At 41.3% G+C, this 12523-nt stretch overlaps 1 protein-coding gene across 1 annotated transcript; it reads left to right on the forward strand.

The window, feature by feature from the left end:
* Positions 1-857: 857 nt before the first annotated feature.
* LOC116323393 lies at positions 858-7579 on the forward strand. Its single transcript, XM_039617781.1, has 14 exons — positions 858-1011; positions 1644-1849; positions 2016-2159; positions 2547-2685; positions 2766-3240; positions 3726-3867; positions 3992-4135; positions 4218-4280; positions 4523-4581; positions 4952-5142; positions 5229-5629; positions 5945-6044; positions 6670-6871; positions 6973-7579. The coding sequence occupies exons 1-14, from the start codon at positions 889-891 to the stop codon at positions 7113-7115; spliced, it is 2532 nt and encodes an 843-aa protein (XP_039473715.1). The 5' UTR covers positions 858-888; the 3' UTR covers positions 7116-7579.
* The last annotated feature ends 4944 nt before the right edge of the window (positions 7580-12523 follow it).

Consider the following 12523-nt stretch of genomic DNA (forward strand, 5'->3'; position numbering starts at 1 on the left):
TCCATGTAATAAGGGTCAAAAGTATCAGTTCAGCACTATGATTGAATTGGATTATTCAGACTGACATGTAGAGCTGCAGAAGGGATTTTGCAAACATGCTTACACATCATATGTAGAGTTAGAGTTTGTCAGGGTGACAAAACAACATTTAAACCTCAGTCGTGTAATGGGCTTCACCAGCTTTAATATCTATAATCTTCAAACTTTAATGTTGCATCATTTGAAAAGCTGGTGCATAAATTATTTCAGAATAAAAATATTTTTAAATATCAACTGTGCCAATGAAAAGTTTTGAAAAAGCAAATAAAAGATAAGTTCTCACATGGTGTTCAAATACAGTATGCCTCAGCTTCAGTGATTACAGTTATAAATAAAGGTTATCTTATCTTAAAAGCCAAATAGTTCTCAAAACGTCTTCCTCAAGAATATTAAGAAAAGTTTCAGAATATGCAGGCTTGCAGTCTATATGTATGATCGGACAGAATCTAAATATAATTCTTTGTTGTAAACATGTGCTGCTTATGTGAATGTAAGTCCTGTGAGATTTTAAAACTGTCTTCAAAAGAAGCAAAGTAGAAACTATCATGTGCATTAAACTGATTTTTCAGGCGTAACCTTATGTTTACGGGATAATAATGACACTGTCTGTGTGCCAGAAATAAGAGAAGTTGGGTTTCATTTACTCTGATGAGCTCACCTCATTTACAGTATATATATTTTTAAACAGGCGTGTTTTCCTGTTCAGACCAGTTTTGCAGCTGTCTTATTGTTCTCTCACATAGCGTGCATGCCACTAGACTTGACAGGACTGTGCCCTGCTTCGTATATAAAGATGCTGCAGGTGGATGTGAGCAGCATCTCCGCAGACAGAGTTGGGATTGGAGGATCATGGCTTCCACACTGATGCTCCTGCTTCAGCTGCTCCTGGTCTCACTGGTGTCAGCTTCTCATTACTTTGGGGGAACCACGACCTACACCTACAAAGGAAGAAACCCTGATGGCTCATTTAATGTGAGATACACAACGTTTAACTGTACTTAATATTAATGACAGATAATAAGTGAAGCTGTGACAGAGCATGAATCTCCTCATCTTTTCACACTGATTATTCTTATGGTTTTATTATTTCTTGTATCATCTGTGGACAGGTCGGATTATTCAGATAGAATGATCAGAAAATGAAATTAAAAAATGTAAAAAGTGTTGCTTCTTAACTTATCCATACATTTTTAAATATATAATTTTTTTTTTAAATGCACTAGTGCACATGTTGTCTTTTATAAAAGTTTAAACAAATGGCAAACTTTATTATTTTTAAAAACTGTTGAATAAAACTATTAAAAGTCAGGTGTCAAATAGATCTTACTGAAAAATGTTCATCAAAAAATGTATCATTGATTATTATTATTAGTAGTATTAGTATTGTGTGTTTCCCTTTCTTCACCTCTAAATCCAGACTGCCTTGACTAATCAATGGCTGCAGATGTGGCTTCCATGATCTACATTTGTTATTGATGGTGTTAAAAGTGTGATCACGTGATCAAAAACAGATACAGAACCTTCTTCTTGCAGATAACATGGAGTGATAAACTAAAATAACTGGTGAGAATCTGACTGAGTTGCTTATATGATGTTTTCCACAGGTGGAAATTCGGGACAGAGACACCTATGAAAGCTGTTATGACACCCTCTACTGGTATTGTTCCAGTGGATACTGTGGCTATGTCTCCACAAGTCAGAGAAGCAGACTGGACAGCAGCACCAATACTCCACAGTATAACAGACAATGGTGTGAAGCTGAAACTGTCACCACGCGTGTCCTCCCAACCAACAGACCTTTTGAAATGCGGTGAGCATGTTTTTAGTTGAAGTATGATGATAATGTTGATGTGCTGCATTATGTGTAATTATTGATGTTAGTTATTGATCTAAAGTCACCACAGTCATTAAATCTAATATCATCATAAAACAAGAGCTTGGTGGGTGAATTACTGTGTTATTTCCAAACATACCAGGGCAACAAGCTGCTGCTGGATCCCCACACGTACCTATTACTGGGGCCATTCATGGTACTTGAACACGCTTGTGGATTTGGGAGAAAGATCCGACACTGGAAAACCAAACAGAGCACCAGAAACTGCCATCCTACCTTTCCTCAGGTAAGCTTCCTGAAACTGATTTAAACTATTAGCCTCTGAACTGAAATCTGCAGAATTTCAAAATGTCATCATCCTGTGGCAAAACCTGATTATCTCAAAAAGGGAAACAATAAACTCATTTGTTTTAATTAACTTTTTATCGAATAAAATAATCATATTTTTCATTTGATTATTAATTTAATTTGTACTGTAAATGTTTATTAATGAGAACTCTACCAGTTGCTGTATAACTACTTTGTAAGGTTATTTTTCCTTCAGCTTTCTCAATGAACATATTTTTCTTTCTGCCTTTTTGATCATTTTTCTATACAAGATAATCATGCTAGTGAATGACTCATGGTCCTGTGTGAGACACTGAGAGAGACTTTGTTAATGTGTTTATTAAAGAGTTCCTGAAAACTGTCCACGGACTTACAAGCTGATGTCATTTGATCCTGATGGAGACAAAGTCAGATGCAGATATGGAAATCCAGGAAGTGCGGAGTGCTACGGCTGCACGCAACATTCAGGCTTCCACTTAGACCAGGTTAGCTGATGTTCTAATCCACTGTACAATAACTGATTCATGTTTTGCCTCTTTTAACTACAAAATGTTCTCATTGTTAGGACTCCTGCACGTTACACTACCAATACACTAATGCTGACCCGTTGGTGAATGCATTTGAGTTGGTGGTGGAGGATTTCCCACAAGGACACATCAGTCTGAGCTACTCTGATGGATCCCAGTCCTCCAGGTCTCCTCTGTCTGCAAGACGGAAACGATGGGTCTCATATCCAACAACTACATACCCCCCCACCACCACATCATGGTGGTGGTGGACAACTACAACAGCCGCACCCACTACAACTACAGCTCCACCCACTACAACTACAACTGCACCATGGTGGTGGTGGGGGTCAACTACAGCCGCACCCACTACCACATCATGGTGGTGGTGGACAACTACAACAGCTGCACCCACTACAACTACAGCTGCTCCCACTACATCTACAGCTGCACCATGGTGGTGGTCTACGGGGAGACCGCTGCAGGCGACCTCTCCTCCCCTCAGTAAACTACCGTTGCAGTTCTCTTTCCTTGGTAAGGCCCAGTTTTGTCTCAGTGTTTCATGATGTGATGATGCTGCACACTCCAGCCTGCACTGTTCTCAGCATGTTGCTGCTTTCATGACTCTGCACATGAAGACAGCCACTGATTTAAGACTTGAGTTTGTGGTAGAAACAGCTGATCACAACAGACCTTTAAGACTTTTTATATATTCAGTTACCTACATTTATATTTTTTAAAATCATTTTAAGTGTGTATTCTTCTTATTGTGTTTATTTGTTACATTTATTATTTTTTCCCAAATAAGTTGTAAAATGTACTCATTTACTTACGTGACCCACAGTTTATCTTAAAATCTTAATATTAGTTTTACCTGTTTGCACTGAATTCTTCAGCAGCCCAAGAATCAAACCACACTTCACGTTTGTTTAAAGCCTTAAACGTTTGCCGTGCAGACGGCTGCTTCTTCCTTTTTTGTTAATGGATGCTTATTTGTTACTATTCTAACTGTACTCCAGTGGATCCACCTGCTCCTTCATGCCAGGAGGGACTATACTTGCCCCAGTTTGTGCACCCAACACCTGCACACGGACAGCGCATTCACGCAGAGGTCAACAAAGAGGTGGAGATCAGAATCAAAGCACAGGCTTCATATGCAGCGTGAGTGAGACAAAGCTTGATTGAGGAGGCCTGATGGCAGCGAAACATTATTATCACTTCAGCAGGAAAGCTCAGATCAGCATGAAAGAGCAAATCCTTGTTTCCTTCTGCTGTTTTCTTACAGAATACAAGATATCATCATGAGTGGGCCAATGAATATGACCAAGCACAGAACCGCACATAATGAGTTTGTGCTTCGGTGGACGCCGTTCTCCAGCGATCTGGGGGATTATTTCCCAGTGTGCTTTGCTGTTGAATCGGCGACAGGGTTAGCCTCAGTTTCATTCCTTTAAAGACAGAATTAGTTTGGGAGAGGAAAGTCATGATTTGACTCTTTGTGGGTTTTTCAGGTCAGCAGTGACCAGTTTTCCAGGCAATACCCACTCTCATAACCACGGCACCCCGAGTTCACAGTAAGTGACTTTTTATTGTTTTTAGTGCTTTAAAAAAAATCTTATTTTCTGTCTAGGCCTCAGAAGTTTAAATAAATGTGCTTTTGAAATAAATAATGCCACTATGAACAAATTAGATAATGAAGCTCTCCTCATTTGATTTAAGCCTTACAGTCTCAAGAGTGTTTGAAGAAAAAATAGAAAGGGAATTATTTAATTCACACGTTAAGTCAACCTATCATTGTTCACTAATGTCTCTTCAGGTCTGGCGCCTATCAGTCCGAGATGAGGTGTGTTATTTTGAAAGTTGGAACGGAGGAAAGTGAGTCTAAAGTTCTCTAATATCAAATTTTTTTTAAAAAAATGAAAAAAATAATAAAATTAAATAAATATAAAATAAAAATAAAAACAGAAAATATGTCAAATTTTTTGACATATTTTCTATTTTCTATTCTCAATAATGGGTTTTTTAGACTTCACTGCATCCCAACTTTTTGAAATTGGGATTTGGAAAATTTTTTACAAATTTCTGGCAACTTTTAAATAAACTGAAAATCTTTAAATCTGTTGTGTTGGACTGCATTAGGCTCGTCTTAATGAACAGCCCTTTGAATGGGTATCATACGTTAAATTATGAGTCTGTATGTTTTTTTATCTCATAACATATTTTGTATGTTTTTAACTTGTTTCAGTTAAAACCAAGGTGACCTGCTCTGAGTCTGAAATGAGAGTAGAGGTTGAGAAATCGTCCCTCCGTGGACTCCGTGAGGATCAGCTGCGTCTCAGTGAGCCCAGCAACACCCTCTGCAGCCTGGAGAGATACTCCAACAGCACTCACATCATCGGCGTCATCCCTCTCAATGCTTGTGGCACTCAGATCGAGGTAACCACAGCTCATTTGTGTCTATTCTGTTGTTGTTGGTTTAGATATGAGAACGAGGACTGACAGAGTGATGTTTGACTCTGCAGGAAGATGAGGAACATCTCATTTTCAAGAATGAAATCACCACAGTGGATGACAGCAGTGCTCTGATCACCAGGAAGCATAACCTGGAAGTAGAGTTCTACTGTCAGTATCCCAAAAAGGGGAACGTGTCACTGGGCTTCACGGCACACAGGAAGAATGTGGAAGTGTTTGATAAAGGCTTCGGCACGTTCACCTACCAGTTTGAGTTTTACCCCGACAACCAGTTCAGAAGCATCATTGATCCGAGTTCGTACCCTCTGGAGTACGACGTAGGGCAGAAGATTTACATGGAGATAGACGCTTCCTCCATAGTCAACGGCACCGAGATGTTTGTGGAGTCCTGCAGAGCCTCACCGTACGACAACCCCAATTACCAACCAACCTACTCCATCATTGAAGACGGGTACGCATGAGAACACGTTCTGTCTGCACTGTTTATCCATCCATGATGGATGTGCTGATGGAAGTGAAGTGTATATTATTTAAGGCACATCAGTTACCTCAACATTTGATAATTTGGCCAAGTTTGATACGAAAACCCACCATTGGATCAATATATAAAAGAAAAGAAGGAAAACCAGAGTTTTACCAAAGTTTTCTCTTTTCTTTGATTATGAAATGCTGTAGAAACCCTGTGACGTCTCTGCATCTGCAGCAGCTTTGACTGTAAGACATGGAGTCACAGCAGCTGTGTTCCTTTGTGCTCTGCTCTGATTAGGTGCCCCGTGGACCCAACTGTGATGATCCATGAGACCGACAACAAGAGACAGTTTAGATTCTGCATCGAGGCCTTCAAGTTCATCGGTTTGCACGATCAGGTAAAGAACTGTGGGATTTGACTGGATTTCTAAAAGCACCAATCAATATGCCCAATTAAAGGTATTTATTTAATTTTTAGTTGCTCTTTTAAAATTTGCTTAGTTCTGTTATGTGCTTCTGGTGGAAAACTATTTCCACTATTTGTCAAAGTCAAATTACTTTTGAGACTCTATATATGTGGCAAATGTATAAAAATGGCTGTAATTCCAGACAGTTCTCATTCCCGACGCGTAACATAACAATGATGAGAAAGTAGATTTATTCCAAATGGTTCTCATGTTTGCTGATGTTTCCGAAAGCGTAACATACCGACGAATTGTCACATGGTGTAATATGTTATGCTTTGGGATGAGAACCTGTTGGTAATTCCTGAACAACTAAGGCAGTCCTTCGATTAAACTGCTTGAATCACCTTCTTTGTTTTCATTTGAAATCTAATGTACAGAGGCAAAATTACAACAGAAAACTGTGCAGAAACATATGAACTTAATCAGGCCGTGATATTTGTGCTTCTTGTAGCCTGGGATGCAGAAGCAAAGGTTTGACTGCAGCTCTGCTCTTGTTCCACTAGAGGGGCAACTGCAGGTCTGCTGATATACTGACAGTGTGTCCTGTTTCCCTCAGGTATACATCAGCTGTTCAGTAATGATGTGTGAAGCAGGGAATCCCGACAGCAGGTGCTCACAGGGATGCATCAACTCCACATCAAACGATCAACACCACTCCCACCGCCGAAAGAGGGACTCTGCCATCCAGACTGCAACGCACTTCGTTTCCCAGGGTCCTCTGCGCTTGAAGAGGTCAGCTGACATCAGCATGAGTGCAGGTATGGAAACACAAAGTGCTTCTTAACATTAGCTGCTTTGTTTGAGTTGCACTAAAAGTGTGAACAATGCTGAGGTACAAATGATCTTTTGTGGTCTTCAGGGAACAACCTGAACCTGAACCTGAACCTGGTCTTCATCGCTGGATGTCTTCTTGCTGCTGTTGCCATGATCTGTGGAGTGCTCCTGTACAGGGCCAAAATGTCAAAGGTCAAATACCAGCGTTTGGCCTCGAGTGACAGTTAAGACAGCAGTGTAATCAGAATACCAGTTCCTGCATTACCTTTGAACGAACCAAATTTTGCTGTCAGGGTTTCAGTGTCTGTGTATCTGCTCATGTTTAAATCAATCATGAATTTAATTCTTTATAATTCAGCTTAATTTGTGTAGCGTGATTTCACAACAACAGCTTTATAATGTAGGGCACAGTCCCAGCTGTTACAGCTGTATTTGTGTTTGCGAGCTTTAAGGGAGAACAGAAATTCCATCACTGCAGATATAAAAGAAGACTTGATCAATTATTGGATTATTGTTTAGTCGTGCAGCTTTACAGCAGCTTTTATTTTTATATATTAGAGTGTGATTTTCAGGACGTGTTACTGTTGATGTGTGCTCCTCTTTCCACATAATTTTTGCTTTGAATATCTATGGCTATCATTGGACTGGTTATTATACACCTTTGTTATCAATCAATAAAAACATACTTGTTATTGCTTTTGTTTCATTCGCTTCAAACGTTGGAGAGGTTCCTCTCTTCAGTCAAAGTGTTATGTCAGGGCTCCTCATCAGCATCATATGGTGCATATAGAGTGCCTTGAAAAAGTATTCATACCCCTTGAACTTTGACACATTTTGTCACCTTACATCCACAAACTTTGATGTTTTCAGTGACAAACCAACACAAAGAAGCACAAAATTGTGAAGTGGTACGAAGGCGATACATGGTTTTCAAAATTTTAAGCAAATAAAAATTTGAAAGTGTGGTGTGCATTTGCATTCAGCCCCCCTGCGTCAATACTTTCACTGCAATTACAGCTGCAAGTCTTTTGGGGTATGTCTCTACCAGCGTTGCACATGTAAAGATCGAAATTTTTGCCTATTTTTCGTTGCAAAGTAGCTCAAGCTCAGCCAGATTGGATGCAGAGCGTCTGTGAATAGCAAGTTTCAAGTCTTGCCACAGATGGTCAGTGGGATTTCTGGGCCATTCTAACACATTAATATTCTTTATATTTCCACACCATGTTTCACAGTGGGGATTGTGTGTTCAGGGTGATGAGCAGTGTTACTTTCCCGCCACACGTAGCGCTTGGCATTTAAGCTCAAAAGTTCAACTTTGGTCTTGTCTGACCAGAGCACCTTCTTCCACCTGATTGCTGTGTCCCCTACATTAGTGTGACCATATTTTGATTTCCAAAAAAGAGGACACTTGGCCCAGTCATGAAGAACCTAATAATACTTAATAATACTATTTCCTTAAAGAAAATTTTAACATATTTAAACGATGCCTTCTCTGTGCGGTTAATGAATGGCGAAATAAAAAATGTCATGTAGGCTTTTACAAGTCAACAAGTGCAAAAAAATTAACTTAAAAACTTCTGGAATTAAATAATGGTACAGAAATAAGGCCTCATCTGTATAAGAAAAATTACCAGTACCGGGACGATACAAGGGAAATTTCTTTTGCAGTTCGTCTGAAAAGCTGCACTTGCGCTTTTAAACATCATCAGGCGCACTGTGTCCCGTCTGTAAGGCAGAACCTCTCACAAAGCAGCAGCTCGTGGATGACATCACACACACGTGTCCTCTGTAGGCCTATAGAAAAACCCGGGCATTTTCATCAATTTCGAAAATCCCCCCAGACACCCTGGAGAGAATGTAAAACGTGGACATGTCTGGGGAAAAGAGGACGGTTGGTCACCCTACCTACATGGCTCCTGGCGAATTACATGTAGCATACTGTATAAGAAAAAGGCCTAACCATTTTTTACTTTACTTGGATTGCACAGAGTGTATATTTGTTAATAATTTGAATTATTTTGGATAAGGACAAGTGTAAGATAATGGGTAATTTCAGTTTCTACTTTCTAATTTTGTTTAGCGTAATATTTACAGTTAAATTGTATTTTCTTTCCTTATTTCATTTTTACGTACTGTTCCTTTAATGATAACTGTGCACGGGGGGAGCGTGCACGAGCTAGAGTGTGGAGTAACGGGGCTCTAACTGGCTGTGGAGTCAAACAGTTTTCTTACCGTGTTTGCAGTGTACATGAACATACAAACGGATTATTGTGTTTCAAGACTGTGGAAATAAATGTGCCTGTTTGTTTTTCAACTACAAGCGGACTTTGTGGATTATGTTCAACTGCACAAGGACACGCGTACGGCCTGACTACCAGCTAGTGCTTCCGCGGTAATATTCGTAAGAAAACTGACTCCTCGCGGCCGCAGTCTTTGGATTGGAAATTTAACTGCAACACAGGGACATGAAATACGAGGAGAGGATTCACCAGTCAGCCCTTCAGCACAGAAAGTAAGTGCAGTTAGTCGTGGATAAGGAGGAGATTGGGGAGTGAAACGTGACATATTGGCAACACAGTGTTATGCTAATTAGCAGCGAACGACCCGCTAACGACTAGCTAACTACATGTGAACAGCTACCCTTTGCGTGTTTCCTGAGGCTATTGGTGCAGTTAGCTGTATTGAGCTCCCAGCTAAGTGGAACAAGCTAATTGGAGAATCATGGAAGGTTCAGCAACAGTGGAAAAGCGACAGGTGAAGCCTACAGCTAAGGCGATGGAGGATGCATTACAAAGGAAAATAGGCTCAAGACAGGCTAAGTTGGGTCAGCTAACAGAGAAAAAGAATGAGATGCTGCAGTTAATGGAGGATGATGGCAATGTGGAAATAGTTAAAACCAAGTTGGCTACAGAATTTAATCACATCTTTGGAGAGTTTTGTGAACTGAATACAACTGTAAAGGGGCTATTTCAGCAAGCTGTGTCAAGGGAGGACATGGATAATGATCAGCAGCATTGGTTTGAGCCCAAAGCAGATGCAATGAGAAGCTTTGTTGACAGTGTGGATGCTTGGATAAAGGAAGTCCATCAACGTACAAAGGAAGCTAAAATGGTTGATGAGAGTGTTCAGCCCACTGACAGCATATCAGTAGCAGCATCTAGGAAGTCTAGAATGTCCAAAAGCAGCACTGGTCAATCTTCAGCATCTTCAGCTCGCTTGAAGGCGGAATTGGAGAAGGCTGCACTCTTGGCACAGGCAGCAGCTTTAAAGGAACGGCGAGCTTTGGAGGAGCAAGAAGCTAAACTTAAGGCTGAGAAGGAAGAGCTTGAATTGCGAACTGCTTTAGCAGCAACTGATGCTAAACTTAAGATTTTGCAGAGGTTTGAGGGATCAGATGTGTCACATAGAGATGAAAAGGTATCTTCCATCCAGATGCAGCCAGCTGTGGTACAGACTGATCATCCCAGAGCGACTACTGAGGATTGTGGTGGTGAGCAAAACGGGATGCCCATCATCCAGCCTCAATCAGCTAACTCTGCACAGGTAAATCAGCCAGCTATCAGAAAGAACAGCCACTGTTCTTCAGGCAGCAGTTCTTCTCACTCAGCGGGCGTAGAAGCTTCACAGACGTTGTTAGCTGTTATGCAACGACAGAACGACATTGCAGAAGTCCTTGCAACGCAACAAAGACTTTCTACTCTACCTCCTCAGAACATTTCCATCTTCAGTGGGGATCCATTGGAATATAGACTGTTTATCAGAGCCTTTGAGCATGGAGTAGAGTGTAAAACAGAAAGCAGAAAGGATCGTCTTTACTTCTTGGAGCAATACACTTCTGGACAGCCCAGGGAGCTAATACGCAGTTGTCTGCATATGGATCCAGAAAAAGGCTACTGTGAAGCAAAAAGGCTTCTGAAAGAGCACTTTGGCAACGAATACAGGATTTCTGTGGCATACATAAATAAGCCTCTAGGCTGGCCTCCAATAAAGACAGAAGATGGTGAAGCCCTCAGCGCATTGGCACTATTCCTCACCAGTTGTGGCAATGCAATGTCAGACATGGAGTACATGGAGGAGTTGGATAATGTTGCCAACATGCGTGCCATTGTGAATAAGCTACCGTACAAACTCAGGGGAAGGTGGAGGAGTGTTGCCTTTGAAATAGAGGAGACAGAAGCTCATGCCTAAGTTTATGGACCTTGTCAAGTTTATTAACACGCAGGCTAAGGTAGCATTACACCCAGTGTTTGGAGATATAAAAGACAGCAATAAGGCACCAACCAAGTCTCCACCAAATGTCACTTTAGGGAGGAAGAGTGGCAAGACCATTTTTACAACAACAGCCACACCTGTAAACCACTCAGGCAGCATCGATGCAGAGGCAAAGGGAGGCAAAAAGGGACTCACTAATCCTACCTCCGCATTCAACAAGCCATGTTTGTTTTGCCACAGTGAACATACCATGGCACAATGCAAGAGACTGAGGAAATCTCTACACAAAGAGAAACTAGAATTTCTTCGAGAGAAGGGACTTTGCTTCAGCTGCTTAAAGCAGGGCCATATGAGTAGGTCTTGTGAGGAGAAATTGAACTGTGAGCTCTGTTCATTGACTCATCCAACTGTGTTGCACATCAGGAGCAAGGATAAGCCTGCACCAAAGGAGGAGTCACCAGAACATGATGAGAAGCAGTCTGTGAGCAGTGGGTTTGTAGAGACAGCTAATACACTATGTTCTGGTACTGGGGCCGGGGACGCAGATAGCATCCTTGCTATTGTTCCAGTCCAAGTTAAGGCAAAGAAAGGCGACAAGGCAGCTATCACATATGCTTTCTTGGACCCAGGCAGCACTGCAACGTTTTGTACCGAAAAGCTAATGAATGAGCTCAATCTCAGTGGAAAGAAAATGGACATACTGTTGACAACCATGGGGCAACAGAAAACGGTCAGCAGCCATCTTGTTACAGGCCTAGAGGTTAGCAGCCTAGAAAAATGCAACTTCATTGAGCTGCAGGAAGTGTTTTCTCAGAAGGCAATCCCAGCTGATAAAAGGAACATTCCACTGCAGGCAGACGTGGACAAATGGCCTTATCTAAAGTGGGTGCGAATACCCTACATCAATGCAGAAATAGGTCTGCTAATCGGAACTAATGTACCAAGGGCTATGGAGCCAGAGGAAGTCATTCACAGCATAGACGACGGACCCTATGCAGTAAAAACAAGCCTTGGCTGGACAGTGAATGGACCGCGCTGCGGGATGGCAATCGCAGAGCTGCAAGGAGCAGAATAGTAACTATCAGATCAAATCGAATATCCGTAGCCAAACTGGATGACCTGTGGAAACAGCAGCTCAGATATGACTTTCCTGAATGCAATCAGGAAGAGCAATTGGAGATGTCTAGGGAAGATCTCCAATTCATGGACAGTGTAACACTTTCTGCCAGACTGGTTAACGGACATTACTGCATCGGTCTACCTCTTAAGAACAAAGATTCGAATGCCCAACAACCGAGTGCTAGCAGAACAGCGTGCCTTAAATTTGAAGAAGAGGCTTCTGAAAAACCCCACATTTTGCAAGGACTATAGTGCCTTCATGAAGGATCTGATCTCCAAGGGCTATGCCGTGAAGGTTCCTGACA

Source organism: Oreochromis aureus, linkage group 9, assembly GCF_013358895.1.
Source record: "Oreochromis aureus strain Israel breed Guangdong linkage group 9, ZZ_aureus, whole genome shotgun sequence".
NCBI lineage: Eukaryota > Metazoa > Chordata > Actinopteri > Cichliformes > Cichlidae > Oreochromis > Oreochromis aureus.